The sequence below is a fragment of the Nothoprocta perdicaria genome, unplaced genomic scaffold (assembly GCF_003342845.1).
Source record: "Nothoprocta perdicaria isolate Ctin4 unplaced genomic scaffold, notPer1 scaffold_14, whole genome shotgun sequence".
Taxonomy (NCBI): domain Eukaryota; kingdom Metazoa; phylum Chordata; class Aves; order Tinamiformes; family Tinamidae; genus Nothoprocta; species Nothoprocta perdicaria.
The window spans coordinates 4146815-4165532 of NW_020454538.1; the positions used below are offsets into that span (position 1 = coordinate 4146815).

General features: G+C 36.2%; 1 protein-coding gene across 2 annotated transcripts in view; it reads left to right on the plus strand.

The window, feature by feature from the left end:
• HTT (huntingtin) overlaps positions 1–18718 on the plus strand; it is a 70423-nt gene that overhangs the window by 12605 nt on the left and 39100 nt on the right. The window contains exons 9-26 of one of the 2 annotated variants that reach the window (XM_026034076.1): positions 435–639; positions 1522–1569; positions 4228–4308; positions 4598–4959; positions 6823–6946; positions 7222–7340; positions 8274–8385; positions 9024–9164; positions 10644–10802; positions 10898–10995; positions 11423–11562; positions 12234–12297; positions 12628–12728; positions 14042–14188; positions 15088–15208; positions 15466–15542; positions 16041–16192; positions 17938–18140. In XM_026034076.1, the coding sequence (XP_025889861.1) occupies positions 435–639; positions 1522–1569; positions 4228–4308; positions 4598–4959; positions 6823–6946; positions 7222–7340; positions 8274–8385; positions 9024–9164; positions 10644–10802; positions 10898–10995; positions 11423–11562; positions 12234–12297; positions 12628–12728; positions 14042–14188; positions 15088–15208; positions 15466–15542; positions 16041–16192; positions 17938–18140 (2454 nt within the window). The remainder of the gene's footprint in view (positions 1–434; positions 640–1521; positions 1570–4227; positions 4309–4597; positions 4960–6822; positions 6947–7221; positions 7341–8273; positions 8386–9023; positions 9165–10643; positions 10803–10897; positions 10996–11422; positions 11563–12233; positions 12298–12627; positions 12729–14041; positions 14189–15087; positions 15209–15465; positions 15543–16040; positions 16193–17937; positions 18141–18718) is intronic. The other variant, XM_026034074.1, reaches the window with a different exon arrangement.

Below are 18718 nucleotides of genomic sequence, written 5' to 3' on the forward strand. Positions count from 1 at the left end.
TTAGAAAAAAAAAAATCCTCGTTTATGGTGTGCTGGGTATACTGAATTCTTTTCTCAAATCCTTCTTCATCCTGTTAATTGACCTTTTTTCTCAATGATCGGAACGCTTGATAAATTTTAATAATCAGAAATACCATGAAAGTGGTATGCACTAGGTGCTCCCAAAGGAGCTAAAGAACTATGTAAACATTTTCACATTCTTTGATCCTATTCTCCTTTTACAAAAATAAACAAAAAGAACAAAAAAGAGACTTCTACCAGAAACGCAGTTAAAAGACTTGAGTTAGATGACATTTTTCTCTTGGGATAGGATGACGCAGATAAAGCATGTGTCAGTCACGTAGTGCACTGCTAAAATTTAGTGGGATATAGGAATATATATAGCATCTTCTGTCTTCAGAGACACTTAAACTAGCACTTGGTTGGTGTTCTAGGTTTATGAATTGACTCTGCATTACACTCAGCATCAGGACCACAATGTTGTGACTGGAGCTTTAGAGTTACTGCAGCAGCTCTTCCGAACGCCGCCGCCCGAGCTCCTGCACGCGCTGACCGCCTGCGGGGGCATTGCACAGGTCAGTGTGTCCAAAGATGAACCTGCCGTCAGGAACCGCAGTGGAAGCATAGTGGAACTTATAGGTAAGCTATGGCTTTGGTCACCATGGTAAAAATGAAGATGAACGTACAACGCAACCTCTGTTCCTTAATGCTAGCTCAAAGTGTGAAGAAAAAATGAAATGTGTGAAGTCATAAATTAAAAATTTTCCAGGTATAGTAAAAGAATTTTTTTCTTTGCTTTAACTGGATACACATATATTGTGTAATGGCAAATCCCAGTCTATTTATTGCTATTTATGTTTTGTACTGGTGGATTTTTCCCTTATACGCTGTTGACTGACCACTTTTTTTTTCCCCATAAAATTCATGCTACTCTTACCAGAAATTGGCAACTGTCAATTTATAGAAAGCTGACCTTTCTAATCAGAACTTGTTAGCCAAGAGCTCCTTGCTGAAAACGAAAGCCAGCATGAAATTAAAACACAAATGTTAGGTTTATCCATAACTTTTAAACTTAGCTTTCAGTAATATTCTTGTCTGTGAAGTGCATGCCCTTAAAATACTGTCTCTTAACTGCTATTTAACTGTTTCATAAGAATCAACCTCTGATTGGATTGCTGTAAGAACTGCTGTAATGCACTAACAGATCATTCTAATATTGCTGCTTTTGGAAGGTAATTCATTAGCCAGAAGCAATCATAGCAGTGAAACTTAGAGTTCCTCTTTTTCTTTTAATTTTGCATGAGCTGCGTGGAATAATAGTCATTTCATAGCAGCCTCTTGAGAATTCTGATGCAAAAAGATGTGAACTTCAAAAGGAACAAGTTTTCTATTTCTTCCCAACTTTATGGTTTCCCAACTTTATGGTTTTCTTTTTTTAATCACATTTGCGGCTATTAGAATTCCTTCATGATTTCAGCAGCTCTGTCCTTGCCCTGATGTTTTACTTTCTGTGATTTGCAGCTGGAGGGGGGTCTTCATGCAGCCCTGTTCTTGCGAGAAAGCATAAAGGTGATTATTTTCAAATCCAAATTTTTAATTGCATTCTTTTCTGACTTCCCCCACACACTTCATTGTCTTGCTGAACTCTGGTCTTCATTCACAAATGCCTTCTTGTTATCAGCTGAGCTTGATCAGTATATATCTTAAAAGAATTCTGTCTCATTTCCTGATCTTGCAACCAGGATAAACTGAAACTATTCAAAGCAGTATTTTTTTTTCTTGTAGTTCACCGGCAAAACTATGCTGATGAAAATTGGTCAAATGTTAATTTCTAAGCACATCTAGAAGTAATCTCTCTGAACAGGGCTTTCTTCCTCTTGACTGCATTTACTCTTGAATGTAACTCTCAGAATAGTTAACCTGCCTGATTCTGTTAGGCCTATTTCTTTTTCCTTTTCTTTCACTAATGCACGTGTATGTTTGCATGCTTTGATATGATGTCTTGTTACTTTCCTGTCCTTGATGACTAACACTGCTCATTTTATGTCTAAAGATATATATTGATTTCTTCAACTGGTAATTTGTAAGTAAAAATTTTAAAAATGGATCTTACTGTGAAGTGTACTTCCATGCACAAACTGGGAAAAAGAATAACATAGTTACACGTTTAAACTTCACTTAAAAAAAAACCCTAGAGGATTTGCTCAAGATATGACAGTATAACAGAGGAATTACCTGTTTTAGGTGACTGAAATCTCGTCACTGCAGGGGAAAGCCTGGATGTAATGCAGTCAGTAAGGCAGAGAAATGCAACACTGCTAAATAACTCTTTAAAAAAAAAAAAAAAAAGGCTAAGATTATACAAACTTAAAAGACCAGTGCAGAACCTACCTGGCACTTTATTTATTAATTTTTAACAAATATGTTTTCCCTATGTATCTTGTGTATGCAAGCAGTCTCCTGCTTTTTTGGTACCTCACTGTGGAATAGGGGATGTGTGGAATGAAACAGTGCTTAATGCTGCAGTAGCAGCTTCTAATTTAGAAACAATAAAGCAAAGGAAAGGGTGCTCCAAAAAGAGGAATTTATTGGTGCAATACCCAAAAGTGGGACAGAAGCAACAATTTTAATTTTTCAGTCATTCTGCTTCAGACAGACTTTAGTTTTGAGGAGCTGACCTATGTTCGTTTAATTATGTTCTAGCTTCAGGAAATTCTTTGCAATAAAAGGCTGAAAACTCATGTTCTGAATGAAAGCGTATGTCTGCATCTTAACTATGAAGTCTTTTAAAAGTAAAGGAAAGCTATTTTGTGGCTTGTTTTATATCATTATATAAATGTTTAAAGTCTAGCATAGTATAATCAATAAAATGTTTTTCAGCATGCTTCCTATTTCTTACTTACTGATCAGCTGTGGAAAACAGAAGAATATACTGACTTATTTCAGTAAAATGTATCTAAATGGGGGAGAGAACATAAATAACTCTTCTTTGCTCTCGGTTGGGAACTCGTAGCAGGAGTTTACTCTTTCTTTACTCTTTCTTTTGTGGGCATATGTAGTTCTCATACATTTATTTTACAGAGATTGTACATCAGAATGTCTTGATTACTTTTCTGCCTTACCTACAGGTTTCAATAGCATAAAATACATGCTTTCCTGGAGGAAGACAAATCTACAGTGTTGTTTTTCTACATAAAAAAGCAATTGTGATAAAGTGAATTAATACTTTCCTGCACTTGTAGCTTAGAAACGCGGAGATAAGAAATCATTCACGTAGAGCTGTCAAAACATGGATATCTTACATGGTAGATCTTGGACCATTAGTGCAACTTATTTTAAAGTGTAAAAAAGGCACTTCTCGAATCAGTACTCATGAGTCTCTGTGTCTCATCGTGCGAGATCCAGAAGGATGGGCTCGGTTGCTTCCACTGTGCTTGGTCTGTGTCCTCTCCCAATTGCAGCCTTTTTAGTGCAATTGCATTCTTGTTTTGCTGCCAAGCAGTGTGTATTTGCAGATATCTTCCTCTCTCTGTTACTTCTATTTAAAATAGATATTAAACTGTGAGTAAGCAAATTCTGAGGTGATTGTGTTAGCTTATCAACGATGCTTAGTATCTTTCTCCTAGAGCAAAAGTCTGTGCAAAGATATTTTTGGCTTAATGGCCCCTGAATTAATGGCTGTTGTCCATAATTCATCATCTTTTCCTGCTCATCTTGTCTTTTGCTTCTAATCTGTGCCACTCTTCCCATAAGCATTTTCTATTCTGTTTTCATTGGACTTCCAGGCACCAAAGTGCCAGTAGCCTTTGACAGGGGCCCTTTGTAGGTTTAAGGAGGAAAAGGTTGTTCAATAATTTATGGTGTTTATTGTTCCTTTCAGTCTCCTGGACAGACACCCAGGTGCTGGTCATCAAGCCCTTTTTAGTAGGACATCCTTGAAGAAATTAGCAGTGTCTTAAAATCAACTGTAATAAATAAGTAGTTTCACCAATGGTTACAATAATGTTAGTTAACTGTATGTCTCTGTCACTCAGTCCATTTCTATCCTGATCTATGTGAGGATGTCTCCATTCCTTTCTCTCCTTCTGTTGCCTGTCATAGCTTTGAAAAATAATTCCGATAAACTTTTAAAAAAATATTTTTATGTCCAATTGACATCAAATACTCACCATTTAAAGTTGACTGTAATGTTGGAAAGCTGAATGTTTTTGTTACGTTGCTTTTCAGGTAAAATCCTTCTCGGTGAAGAAGAAGGTTTGGAGGATGATTCTGAAACTCGATCAGATGTCAGTTCTGCATCCTTTGCAGGTAGTTCTACTTTTCAGTAGTGAAATCAACCTGTATTACTTTGTTGTGAATTCACTCTTTTATTGCTGTGTAAAATGAAATTTCACTGTGACTTTGGAATAGCTGAGCCGTGAGAAGCAGGTAGCAAAATTCAAACTTATTTTCCTATCTGTAGTTTAGCTGTGCAGATACAAACTTTGCCTTGAGTAACTTAATATGGGGTAGAGTTGTTTTTTTAATCTCTTGATATGGATACTTTTAAACAAAACTTTAAACAGTTTTTTGGCTCATGAGAGTTTTTGTTTTGCAGCTTCTATGAAGGGTGAGATAAGCAGTGAACTGGCTTCTTCATCGGGTGTATCAACAACTGGGTCAGTAGTGAGTTCAGGTGCTGATCCTACTGGCCACGATATCATTACTGAGCAGCCTCGTTCACAACATACATTGCAATCAGACTCTGTAGACCTGTCCAGCTGTGATTTGACCAGCACAGCTACTGAGGGGGAAGATGATGTGCTTAGCCGAAGCTCCAGCCAAATCAGTGCTGTCCAGTCGGATGCCACTATGGACTTGAATGACGGTACACAGGCTTCCTCACCAATTAGTGATAGCTCTCAGACTACCACAGAAGGTCCAGACTCTGCTGTAACCCCTTCGGACAGTTCTGAAATTGTAAGTGTGCAACGGGCAGAGGGGGGATCCTCTTCTACTGAGGGGCCCGACATATCTCAGAGCTCTTCCATGGAGGGCCCAGACTTGGATTCATCTACTTACTCGTCTTCTACTTTTCCATCCTCAGCTAGTAACAATGGAAAGGTCAGCAGCTCGCGCCTTTACTGGAGAGCTTGACCTCCTTTTAACACTTTCACTTCAGCAATCATTAAAAAGGCTGTAATCAGTCTGTTTGATGGGTAGGTCGTTTGAAGGCAAATGCCAAAAGTTTTGTCACTTGCTGGAATAATGTCGGTATCAAAGGCTTTACATAGATATCTTCTTAGTAGCACATCCTTCAGTGTTTTTAATAGATATATTGCTTTTTTTTTTCTTCTTTTTTACTTTAAGTACAGAAGGGCTAATGGAAGTGTTAAAGGGTGAATAATCGATTTGGAATGGCAGAGGAGTACTTTTGAAACCTAATATTTCTTCTTGTTTCCTGCCTGTGCTTTCTCACTCAATAACACAGCTCGCTTTTCTTTTTGTTCTAGCTTATGAATTTCTCCTATATTGGCAAAGCTCTGCATGGTTTACTAATGTAGCAGTTAGATATATAACAAAGGTCTAACAAATATATCTAACATATGCTTATAGCTATTTTAAGAAATTAATCTCTTCTAGGCAAATATTTAGTGAGCTTGTAATAAAAACATTGAAAATGTAGTTGGTGAAAGGGCAGAAAATGCAGAGAACAAACATTTAGAATCTGTTCTTCAATTCTCTTTTCAAATATTGTCAAATCTTTGACGGTAGAAGCTTGTTGATGGTAACTCTGGAAGAGTGTTATATGTCCTTTACTGTTACTGAAATTAGTTGATTTACAATTATGGCAATCATAAAGTCTTGTAAGCCTGAGGATTTGAGAGCTAAGTGGATAACAGTAGGTGCTGTAGCTCTAGCTAAAATGCAAGTGATGCAGGGGCCAAAGGAGCTGGCATTTGTTAGCAAGTGCATTTCTTGAAAATTCTTGTGAAACTTGCATGTGTCAGGCTGTTTACATACTATTTAAAAAAAAAACACAAATAAAGTTCTCTTGATGATTAAGTGGCATCCCCTTTACCCACATCTGGGCATTTTGACTAGCAGAAACTAGCAGTTTCTGGCTGCTTCTGAAGTCAAGCAATAACTGAAGAAGTGTATTTTATCTTCAAATAATTTTACAGTGAAATGCTTCATGTTTTATTTTTTATGATGATCATTTTTATGGTTATTTTTACAAATTTCATAAAAAATAGTCTCCATTGGTACTTAGTGTCAGGTTCAGTGTCAGAAAGTGTCCACTTTAGTGGATTCTGATTTAGAATGAAGAAATCAAAGTATATTCAACCTAATTTTGTACTCCTTTATTACATACAATGTGCTTTCAATTTGACTTTTCCATAACCTTACTTGTTCTGAATATGTAGCAAGACTTTTGGGGGACCAATTTAAGTTATGGCAGCCAAGCTGTTGATTGTGGTTTGTAGCTGTTTAGGTAGTGATCATCATGTTTAAAATCTGCTGGGATGAGGGACACCTGTCTTTAGAATAAGGGAGCAGTAGCATTTGGAGAGAAGGGAATGCTCCAGGTATTTTATATTCTCAGTCTTAGTATCCAAGTTCATAAGTCAAATGGGAGACTCAGATCCAACCATGGGCCCTAAGAACTTAAATATTGGACAAGGAGGAAAACTGCCTTGGGGCCTGCATGCAGCTGTATGCTAGTATACACCGTAGTGACTCCGCTTTGGAATTATTTCTAGATTACTAACACTGCATGTTTGAGATTTAATAGTGTGTGTTAGGCTCAATTATTTTAAGTTTTGTCCTTGCACTGTTTAGGTTTTGGAGGGTACTGATAGCCAGTATTCTGGAATGCAGATTGGGCAGCTGCAGGATGAGGAAGAAGAGCCTGCAAATATTCTCCAAGATGATTCATCAGAGTCTTTCAGAAATTCTTCAGTTGGTATGTTAAATAAATAGTGGTTTAAAAAAATACAGAATTGATATCACCTTGAAGACAGCAGATTCAGGTGCTGTGAAACTTCCTGCCCTGAGTTCTGACAACTCAATGGATATAAATAACACTTCTAATAAGTCATTTGTTTAGGCCAGTGTTAATTCAATTTTTATGTTTTTATGATGAAACTTAGTTAAGCTACGTTTAATTTGTGTCTAAAATGGTGCTGTTTCATGAATATAAATATACCCTTTTTTTCTTTTTCTTTTTTTTTTTTAAAGCTCTTCAACAGCCTCACCTGTTGCCAACCACGAGCCATAGTAGGCAGCCTTCTGATAGCAGTGTAGATAAATTCACAGCAAAAGAAGAGACATTAGATCCTGGTGATCATGAGACTAAGGTGAGTCATGGCCACAACAGTCTCTGTTAATGCAGCTAAGTTTGGTTGAAAAAAATATATAAATTGTTGATAGTCGTAGGGACTGTATATATGTAGTGTACTTAATTGTAGGACAAAGAAACCAAGGTTAGTAATCCAAATTTCATCCTAACTTCGTTAAAAATTTTTATTATCTTTTTTTAAATAATTACACAAGTGTTAATATCTTGAATGTACCACCAGCAAAAGCAAAAGAGAATGCATACTTAATTTATGAAACTGAGGGCATCAAAACTGCCACGAAGAACACAAATTTCTTATGTCTGTGCCTCAACAGGGTACATTGAGACTTTAGTTTATCTGAAATATCTTTGTGCTGGCTGCTAGCTGTGTGAGGGCAAAACTCCTCAGAGATTCCCTTCCCAGAGAGCCTTCTTTTCTGCAGAGATGTCCATTCTGCTCCGTTTTTAGGCTTGGACATTGGACGTTGTGCTATCAAGGGCAAAGGGGGAGTTGGATTTGCAGCAGGCAGAAGTTAAATCAGGGTGGCCCACTTTGGAAATCAGAGTCTGAAAGTGCATAAGGTTGTGAGGCTTCTTTGGAAAAAAATGAAGAATTAATTGCCTCTGGTAGCACACTTCTGAAGGTCTCTGCTTGGTGACAAAAAGTAGTTTATCAGACTGTTTCAGACACAAGCAGTAAATCTGGGTAATTCAGAAAATCTATTGGAACTATTGAAGTTTGTGATTAAAATGAAATTGATTGTGATAATGGAAATGAACTCTGCAATACCATTAAATTATAGAACTTTCTTTTTGAATAGCTAGTTAACACATTTGATAATTTAAACTTGATAGTTTTTGCTTTGTGCAGTACTTCCAAATTTTGTTCTTAATATCATTTAAATTGAAGAGTGATTTTGATCTGTGTAAACTTGTGATTTCCCTACAATAGCCGTCCCGAGTAAAGGGAGACATAGGTCACTACACTGATGGGAATGCTGCGCCCTTAGTGCACTGCGTTAGGCTTCTGTCAGCCTCTTTTCTACTCACTGGGGAGAAGGGAGGTGAGTGTCTGTTCAAGGCTCTTTGGTTAATTGTGTGTCTTAGCGTGTAATGTTTTAAATGTTGTCAGTTTGTTTTGCCAGGTTTTTGAACTCATTTTGCTGAAGAATTCTGTTTGCTTCCTTTGTAACGACCACTAGTGATTAAAAGCTAAAGAAAAACTGTTCTGAAATGCAGCCTGCGCTACAGAAACTCTTCAGAAGGTTTAGAAGAATACAGTTCTCTGTCTTCTTTACCAATTTCAATGTTCTTGACCAATTTATTATCTTTAGAATGCCAAGCCTTGTGATAATTAAAATAATATTTTTATTTTTAAGTTTTACCACTTAATTGGTGTTTTAAATCAGAGCTATTTTTTGGAATATACTTCAGATAAAGGAAATACTATTTTGCTGTTTGACTCTTAAATGATTTGGCTTACTAAAGCAGAAAATTGAAGATTTCCAAAGACATAGCTTGAACCCCAAATTCAGTCATTTGTTCTTTTATCATTTTATAGTGTCTATGTGCATATGGCCTGACTTTTTTTTGTCCTTTTTTTTTTTTTTTTGTTGTTGTTTTTATTCTTGTGGAATTATTAAATTCCACAAGAACATGTGGAATTATTAAATCTGCTTTATTTTTGTTTTTCCTCTCCCAGCTCTAGTTCCTGACAGGGATGTGAGAGTCAGTGTAAAAGCCCTGGCAGTCAGTTGTGTTGGAGCAGCTGTTGCCCTTCACCCTGAGTCGTTTTTCAGCAAACTGTATAAGACACCCCTTGAAGCCATGGGAGAACAGTATGGTATGTTGCTGTTTACACCACCTTATTTAAGGTGCTTGGATTTTCAAATCAGTGAGAATTCACTTGTGTGTGGTGGGCATTTTTGTTTGATTTTATCAGGCACTCAAGCTCTTTATCAACCTTAGACAAGATAAAGTTCTTTGAGCATAACTGCTATACAAAAGGGGTTTGTTTCTGTTAAAAATGGTTTCTTCCAGTGTAATTAAGATCACCTTATAAATGCTTTTAGGCTGTTAGGTTCTTTTTTATGAATAATGCAGTTTGACCTAGAGACTTTTGAATAGTGGCTAAACTGAAGGTTCATCACCTCTTAGGTTTTTTTCAGCATCCCCAGAGCATTTTGCATTTGAGGTTAAAAAATAATATATATATATAAAAGTTATATATAGTATATATCACTTGCATCTGTATGTGACTATTTCCCTGGATGGTGTCAGTGAGCTGTAGATTACACACAAGGGATCTGTGAAAGGTAGATTAAGAAAAGTGTCCTTGGAGATCAGAATATGTTGGAATGTTGGAAGAATGAGTAAGAAAGTGATCTGTATCTGTTAGAAGAATAAGAAAGTGATTTGTATCTATTGGGCTTAAACCACTTTCTCCACAACAAACAACTTAAAATCTGTTTTATGTACTTGATGGGGGAGAGAAAAACAAAAATGGAGCCAAACTCTACTCAATGGTAAAGGGACAAGAGGTAACAGGAACAAACTGAGAATTCTATTTGAATAAAAAGAAAACTTTTTATTTCCCCCAATATAGTGTGAGGGTAGTCAAGCACTTGAAGAGAGTGTCCAGGGAGGCTACATTCATCCTTGGAGATGCTCAAAATCAGATCAGACATGGACTTTATCAACTGCTCTAGTTGAACTTTGAGTGGAGACATGGACTAAATGATCTCTAGAGTCCCTTCCAACCTCAACGATTCTGGGAAATTGCCCAGTGATTCTAGAACTGTTTAGAAAAGAGAGCTGTTAAAAAATAATATATGGTAATAATAATATATACTTATATGACATAAAATATACGGTAATAATATATGGTAATAATTTGTCACAGTAATATATGTAACTATGGAGAAAGACTCATCTCGAGGTTTGAGTGTATATTATTACATAAAATAAAAAAGGCCTGCTGGGTCCAAAAGTAACAAAATTGTTGTAGACTTGAGGAAGGTAGACTGCTAGAACTGTTTAGATAGATTATGCCCGCGTTATACAAATCACATGAACTTTTAGCACTTCTTAGTTGAGCTAGGTAAGATTCTTCACTAAAACACCATCCTGATGGAAATGCAGAACATGATGAGCTCAGTTGTTTCCATAGTCTCACCCTCTAAGTTAAGCACATGTCTGCTGTATTGATCATCAATTGATTTTGGACTTGTTAGCTCCCTAGAATTAGAGTGTATAAGGAGATCAACTGTTCAGTCCAAGATTAGTGTTTTAAAATAAAGTAGTTGTAACTTACTTTTTTTAGAAGAGCAGTATGTATCAGATATTCTGAACTACATTGACCATGGAGATCCCCAGATTAGAGGAGCTACTGCCATTCTCTGTGGAACAATCGTCAACTCTGTTCTAATTAAGTCCCGGTTTGATGCCGAAAAATGGCTAACAAGCGTCCGAAGCTTAACAGGTAACAAATTATATTAAGGTTTTAAGACTGACTTCTTATTTTATTAATCTAGCCTAAATTTTTACTTTATTCCGTTCTTCTCAAATTGTTCTTAGGAAATCTCTTCTCCCCGGTAGACTGCATACCCCTGCTACAGAAGACGCTGAAAGATGAATCCTCTGTTACGTGCAAACTGGCTTGTACGGCTGTGAGGGTAAGCAAAAGCAGTAACTGTCTTGCACATCCACAAATCCTAAGGATATTGGTCATGGAATAAGATACTGTTATACTCAAATGTATAAATGTGGAGCTAAAATTTACTTCTTGACCAAGAACTTTATTGTAGAAAGCATGAATCCAGGCAGAGAAATAAAGAAACCATTAGAAAATGATTGTTGATTGCGGTATTCCAAACATCCTATTTCTTGTCAGAATGTACATGTATGAGCTAAACCTGATATTTGGTTTTATTATGTATGTCTAATCTTGAAAAGCAACTAACTCTAGTGCTTTATCCTAGCTTGTAAGCAGTAACATTTAAAACTCAATTTTAAATAAGATAGATTTTTATGATAGCTTACACATTTTGTTTCTATAGTATAACTGAGCATGCATGGCTTTCTTCTTGTTTTCTTTTTTAGCATTGCATCGTGAGCTTATGTAGTAGCAGTTACAGTGAACTTGGTTTACAGTTAGTTGTTGACCTCCTTACGCTGAGAAATAGCTCTTACTGGCTAGTAAGAACAGAACTGCTGGAAACACTTGCAGAGGTAGATTTTCGGTAAGTGTGCATATTTTTCTATAGGCATTGTAACTCCAGTAAAAGCAAATATGTATAGGTGGCTGGGAGCATAATGGAAAAGTTACGAAAAATTAATGGGTTTCATAAAATGAATTTGGACTACTCATGCATACATATAAGTTTAAATTCCTGATGTGGATGGTAGGAGACTAAGACTGACTGCGCTACAAAGGCCAATTCTAATAATGGTATATTTAGTTCAATCATTTGTTTTATCTTAGCTTTTTAAAAATCTGTAATCAGATCATAACATTTTGAACGTAATTCAGATTTGATGTGATAATGGTTTATACTGAAAAAATATGACTTGTTTGTTTTTTCCTGTGTCCCTCATTCTCTACAGGTTCTTCCAAGCTGAAAGACAAAATCTTTCTTCCAAACTCATGTTATCATTATTCAGACCGAATTACTCTTTCTGAATAGTGACTTTTAGAATATGTTACCTTCTTTTCAAAAGAATCTGAATTAACTTGCATGAGGAAAATAAAATCCTCACGTGTAAATAATGTTTTTAATTAAGGAAACTTAGTTGTTCTGATAGGTTAGATAGATTATATTTAGCCCATAGTTGTCTTCTAATGGTAGCCAAAGTTGTGTTTGCTACTTATCCTTATGCTAATTACGCAAATTCTTCTTCTATTTTGTCATAGGCTAGTCAATTTTTTGGAAGGAAAAACAGACAGCTTGCACAGAGGAGTTCATCATTATACTGGTGTAAGTAAATTAATAATTAGTCTTTTTGTGGATCTGGGTTAAGATAGAAATGTAGTTTCAGTACTTAATGTTTAAATTCTCTAAACACGAATTTATTTTACAAGTATGTTTTGCATAAGAGGACTGGGAAGGACAGGACGATGTGATGCATTTCCCAGAAATTGGAAAAAGTTTATAAAATATCAAAACGGGGCTAGTCATCAATGTGGAAGCAAAAATCACCTTACTGACCAGTATGACAGAAGAAAATCTCACTTATTAAGAATTTTTTAACAATGTTCTCAGAATGTTGGAAAATTGTTCAGTAAACTTTGCTAATTTATTTCCTAGCTCCTAAAACTTCAGGAGAGAGTGCTCAATGATGTTGTAGTCCATCTACTTGGAGATGAAGATCCAAGAGTGCGGCATGTAGCTGCAGCCTCATTAATAAGGTATATCTTAAAACAAAGGAGTCCAGAGAGAGATTTGCATGTTATTGTGTATCTAAAACACAAACAAATGCTTAATGTATTTTGTTTTATTTAAATGAGGGATAGGAGGTGTGTGCAGCTTTTTGAATAGAGATAGACCTAGAACTCTAGAATATGAGTTGTTCTTCAATCATGCTTTACTTCTATAGCATTACAGTTGTAATTAACCATATTGCATTCTGAGGATCATGTTCAGTTGCAGCTGCCTCAAGTCTGGTGATTTGTTCAGTTTTATCCTGATAGTAGCTGGACGACTTAAAATTTAGTAGTTTTACTGAGTTGTACTCACACTTGATCACTGTGATGGCCTCATGAGTACAAATAGTATATGTTTAACATTAATTATAGTAAAGTAACTAATCTTGCTGCAAAGAATGGTTTTTCTGTAACCAATTAGAGTTTCAATTAGTATCCAAATGAAAGCATTAAACTGAAAATTGGTTGGTAGCTTAATTTGCTTGAGTTTAAGAACTTATCTTTTAGATTTAAATAAGTAAATTGGTAGACCCTAATATTGAATTCCTGGAATGCTTTATTGTCAGAGGAGTCTCTTTCCTAATTCTTCAGATTGCTAATTGTAAAGAAATCGTAACTGCTGCACCATATTTAGCATTAATTGCTCTTGTTCAGGGGACATGGTTTGGAATTGCAGTTATTTCGCTAAACTGAGTTGTTGCCAGTCAATTTTCTGTATTTTTATACTGATTTCATGTATTGAATGTGTGCTATAATTAGAGAAGAGACTTGCCTTTCCAGGAAAATTGTTAGTTTACAATTTTGTAGAAGCCCTTTGAATCAGCTAAAATGAGCATTAATTGGATCCACTGTGAGCTTAAAAGTAAATGAGTTCAGTAGCTTTTTTGGTTTTACCTAAATTGTAAATGTTTTGTTCAAGCAAAATTAATTTTATTTTGTATTTAAATTTTCCAGTATGATAAAATCAATTAGTCAAAGTACCATTTCTAGTAGAAGTTAATTTTCAGTTGATGTGAGTGTCAATGGGGAAGATTCCTGTAGAGATAGTGGGGAGCATAGAGAGAGAAATACTGCAGAGATTGTAGCGTATTTTTGTAGTATCATAGTATATATTGTTTTGTATATATTCAGATCATTATGGCATATATATTTTTTTCGATCTTTTTAAAGATGAGTTCTGCATAATGTTAGACCAGTGTGAGTTTCACTAACAGCTTGATGTATGTAGTTGGCATGTGTAGCTTTGAGGTGCATTTAAAATGCCTTCTGAATAATACTTTCCCTTTTTGACAATTAAGGCTTGTTCCAAAGCTGTTTTATAGCTGTGATCAAGGACAGGCTGATCCAGTCGTGGCAGTAGCAAGAGATCAAAGCAGCGTCTACCTGAAGCTACTAATGCACGAGACCCAGCCTCCATCTCACTTTGCAGTGAGCACGATCACAAGGTATAATAGGTGGTTTGTCTAAGTTTTAAAAGTATCATGCACCCAAATTTCAGTTCACATCCTACAAGTGCATTTGCTTGCGCTTGCAGACACAGATGTGAAGGATAAACTGGAATGTGACACAGAAGTGATGTGCTCACATGTTGATCGTAGGTCATGGTAGTTCTTTGCTAACATCTTCTCTTGATCCCAAAGCCATCCAGTTTACCCATTAAATGGGACTAGTGTAACTTTGCAAGCTAATCATATGTGTGCTTTATGGTTCTTCATGGATATTTATGAGGTTTTCTAACTTTTCACATCCTTATTTAATGACTGTACTTGCAGAGGTCTGTTCTGTACTACCAGAATTAAATCTAATATTGATAATGTGACCTCACTGTTGTCGTTTAGTTGCCAGATACAGTTTGTTAAACTTTCTAATTCAGATCTCAGTCTTATAGACAGGCTAAGTTGTAGTTTATGTCAGCTCTTTGCTTCTGTCAGTTTGTCATGTAAACTTTTAATTATATACACGTCTTCCAGGATTTTGATGATGTCAGATTTGTATACAGTATTATGGTCACAATAGATCTTTGTGGGAAATATATTCCTTCAAATATAAACTAATCAATTTTGAATGTGCAAAGAAGTGAGATGGGTTTAAGTGGAAGCAAAATGTAATGCTAAATTAGTGGGGGTTTCTGAAGAAACTAGTCAAGTAAATGTTTTTTTTTGTTGTTTTCTCTAGTGGAGAAGCAAAAATATTAAAATATATTTATGTAGTATTTAGAATCTGCTTTTTTTACCTTTTATGACAAGTTTTCTCTCAAGTTATGGTAGTTTAAACCATGTTTATTTCTGATTATTGTTTAGCTTTTTAAGAATATGTACGAGTAGTATAAATATTTTTATTTCAGAACATACAGAGGTTATAGTATGGTGCAAAGTTCAACAGATGTCACTGTGGAAAACAACCTCTCAAGGGTTGTTGCAGAAGTTTCCCATGCATTGACAACATCCACTACCAGGGCACTTACGGTAAGTTTTCTTAGTCATCATAGCAGTAAATATTTTTTTTTCTTTTCTTCCCCTCCAGATAAAATTATTTTCTCGATGTGTATCTGTAGTTTTGTACCATGGTATCTGTTTATTTGTATGCTATGTGCTGTATTTAATTCCCACTCCTGAGGTGTAGTGCACACAGAGAAATAAACCCTACTGCACACGTGCACATGCACACAATAATTCTTCCGTTAGTGAAACTATGTGATTGTGACTCTGTGCTCACTTCTCAGTTTGGCTGCTGTGAAGCTTTGTGTCTTCTCTCCATGACGTTTCCCGTCTGCACCTGGAGCATGGGATGGAACTGTGGGTATGTTCCTTCATCCAGCATTCAACTTCTAGGATTTGTGTTTATAAAAGCAGAGGACACTTGGGTACCAGAAATTCTGCTTTAGGTGTTTGCTGCACAGCTTATCTTATCTGTTATTTTAGACCTTGGTACAGAAGGGTATACAGTCAGGGTGTCATCATTTAAAATTACTGTAAAGGAAGCAGTGTGCAGCAGCAGCTTAGTACTTTGAATAGAGTTTGTTCAATCAAATCTAGAAGATTTGGTTGTGATTGATTAATTACATTTTTGTAACTTGTTGCATTGTAGTGCTACTGCTTAGACTTCTTGTTTGTACCTTATGTACTTGCAAGTATTTTAATGCAGATTGCTTAGGATTGCTATATCAGTTAGCAAATATATTTTGAATATTTTTATAGTAGTATCTTTTTTAGATTAGTAGTTTATGTAAATGCTATTTTTCTAAAACTTTAGCCTTACTTAAAATTATTTCATAACGTTCTACAATTAAACTTTCAGTGTTTCCCAGACGAGTCCTTCAGATGAAGCTCAGAAGGGCTGTTCCATTGGAATGGCTGGCATGGTCCTCTCCCTGCTTTCATCAGCATGGTTCCCTCTGGACCTTTCTGCTCATCAGGATGCACTGATTTTGACTGGAAACTTGCTTGCAGGTAGATGGGGGAAACAGAAAAGTAGGATCATCCTGTTATCTGTTGGTATCACAATGTTTCTGTCTTACCCTATTCTGATTGTATGCAACAAAATACTTCCAAGATTGAATAAAAGAACTAAAGAAGAAAAGGGCTAGTTCTGTAAAGAAAAAAGCCATGATCAGTAAAAGATAGTTAAAGATTGCTCACAGCTGCTAGCTATAGGAATTCTGTAGGTGATTCACAGATTCACAGAATATTTAAGGTTGGAAGGGACCTCTACAGATCATCTAGTCCAACCTTCCTGCTCAAGCAGGCACACCTACAGCATGTGGCACAGGGTGGCATCCAGGCGGGTTTTGAAGACCTCCAGAGTAGGAGACTCCACAACCTCCCTGGGCAGCCTGTTCCACTGCTCTGTCACCCTAACAGTAAAGAAGTTCCTCCTCACCTGGAGACGGAACTTCTTGTGTTTCAGCTTGTGGCCATTACCCCTCGTCCTATCGCTGGCCACCAGTGAGAACAGCCTGTCCCCTTCCTCCCTGCCTTCTCCCTTCCTGAACTTATACATATTAATCATATCCCCTCTGAGCTGTCTCTTCTCCAGAGAAAACAGGCCCAGCTCACTCAGCCTCTCTTCATACGAGAGATGTTCCATTCCCTAATGTTCCATTAGATGTTCCATTCCATGTTCCATTCAGTTCTGTATCTTCAGGAACCAGTACTGCAGCTGAGGTAGTCATCTCTCTTCCAGTTTCACTTTATACTCTTCTGTAAGTTGAAGGTCAGTAGTTGCCTTTTGTACTTGGATTGTAGCAGAACTTAAATTTTTCTCACTGTTTTAAGAAGCTACTATATAATCTTCTCAAAGGCAAGAGGTTGCTAGCTAGAAAGTGGCAAAGAGAAATGAAAGACACTTGAATTTCAACAGCCTAGTTTATTTTTAGAGTAATTTTATAAAAATTACTGGGAATTCCGTAGGGATCTCTGCTTCTTTACCCTTTTTTGTTGCTTCATTATTAGTGATTGGAGGGTGTCTGTTTTAATAAACTTGCAGATGTGACCGGCTTGCAAAAGGTCTTGTGCTTTTAAGGAACAAGATGCAATTTCAGAGTATCTCAACAATAGGAAGTGTTTTGAAAATAGGGATATAATTTCTTGATGATGAAGGTACTCTGAAACATAATGACTGTTAGCCCTATAAAAGAATTACCAACTAAATGAGTACAATGGGAAAGAGTTGGATAAATTTCAGTCCCACTGTCAGGAATCTAAGATTATAGAGGATAACAATTTCACTAGTGTAGCCTCCAAATTTGACCAGTGTAGTGTTTATACTTCGGTTTCAAGATTTGCAGCATTTGCTCTCTCTGTTTTGTTCTGTGATTCTATTCCTTCTGGTAAAAGATTTGATTGTTGGATAAGAAGGAAGGCTGTGCACGCTCATTTAAGTGCAGACACTATAAAATTTAAACTGTGCACAATGTTTTATGTTATGGAATTCTGCCTCAGAGTATCACTTCTTTAGTACACAGAATTAGAATTAGCATTTTTAAATTAAGATTAAATATTTTGTTTAATGTTTTGCATGCATCTCTGTCTTAAGAAAAAACACTACAGGATTTCTTTTTCTACTTGATTACCTGTTTGTATAGAGATGATGACTATACATCTGTATACAATTTTCTGATACTTAATTGCAAATTACATTTTTTTTTTTTTTTTTTTTTAATTTTATTTTTCATGTAATGTGATTGTTACTGCAGCAAGTGCTCCCAAGTGCTTAAAGAATCCCTGGAGTGTTGAAGAAGATGCCAACCAGGGTGTTGCGAAGCAGGAGGAACCCTGGCCAGCCCTGGCAGACAGAACTCTTGTTACTTTAGTGGAACAGCTTTTTTCTCATCTGCTGAAGGTCATTAATATTTGTGCGCATGTAATGGATGATGTTGCTCCTGGCCCAGCAGTAAAGGTTAGCATTTAAATAATAAAATAACATGGCATAAATACAATGTACAGAGCTATGCATTCTGTAATTGATACAGGCAACTACCTACTATACTGTGACTTTGCTACGTGTAGAAAAGTAATGGGAAAAGACATTCGGTGTGGTGGTTTTGCACCTAGAGAAGCCTTTGTTTAGTTCTGCAAAAACTGGAATATAATCTTCAATTTTGAACCTTTTATACCCGGTAATTTCACTTGGAACATGAATTCAGTGAGGGAGGGGGTCTAGTAGATGGAGTATTGAAGTATGTCCTCTGGGAAACTCTTGCTGACTTTGAGCTGACTGGCTGCAGTGCAGCAAGGGCACTTTTTTGGGCTAAAGGTAATTATTCTGTCTTTTAAATATTCTGCAAAATGCTTTCACTTATGAATCAGTTTCTGTGAGGTCCTTTTTTGGGTGTAGCTAAATTTTGATATTTATTTAATGACCGTAATGTAAAGTTACTAGGTTTAGCATTTTTGTTTTTGGTATTTTATTTTCAAAATTATATATACTCTTTGGACGTTTCTTCTATCTAGAATCAAATGTTAGTCATAGAGCTC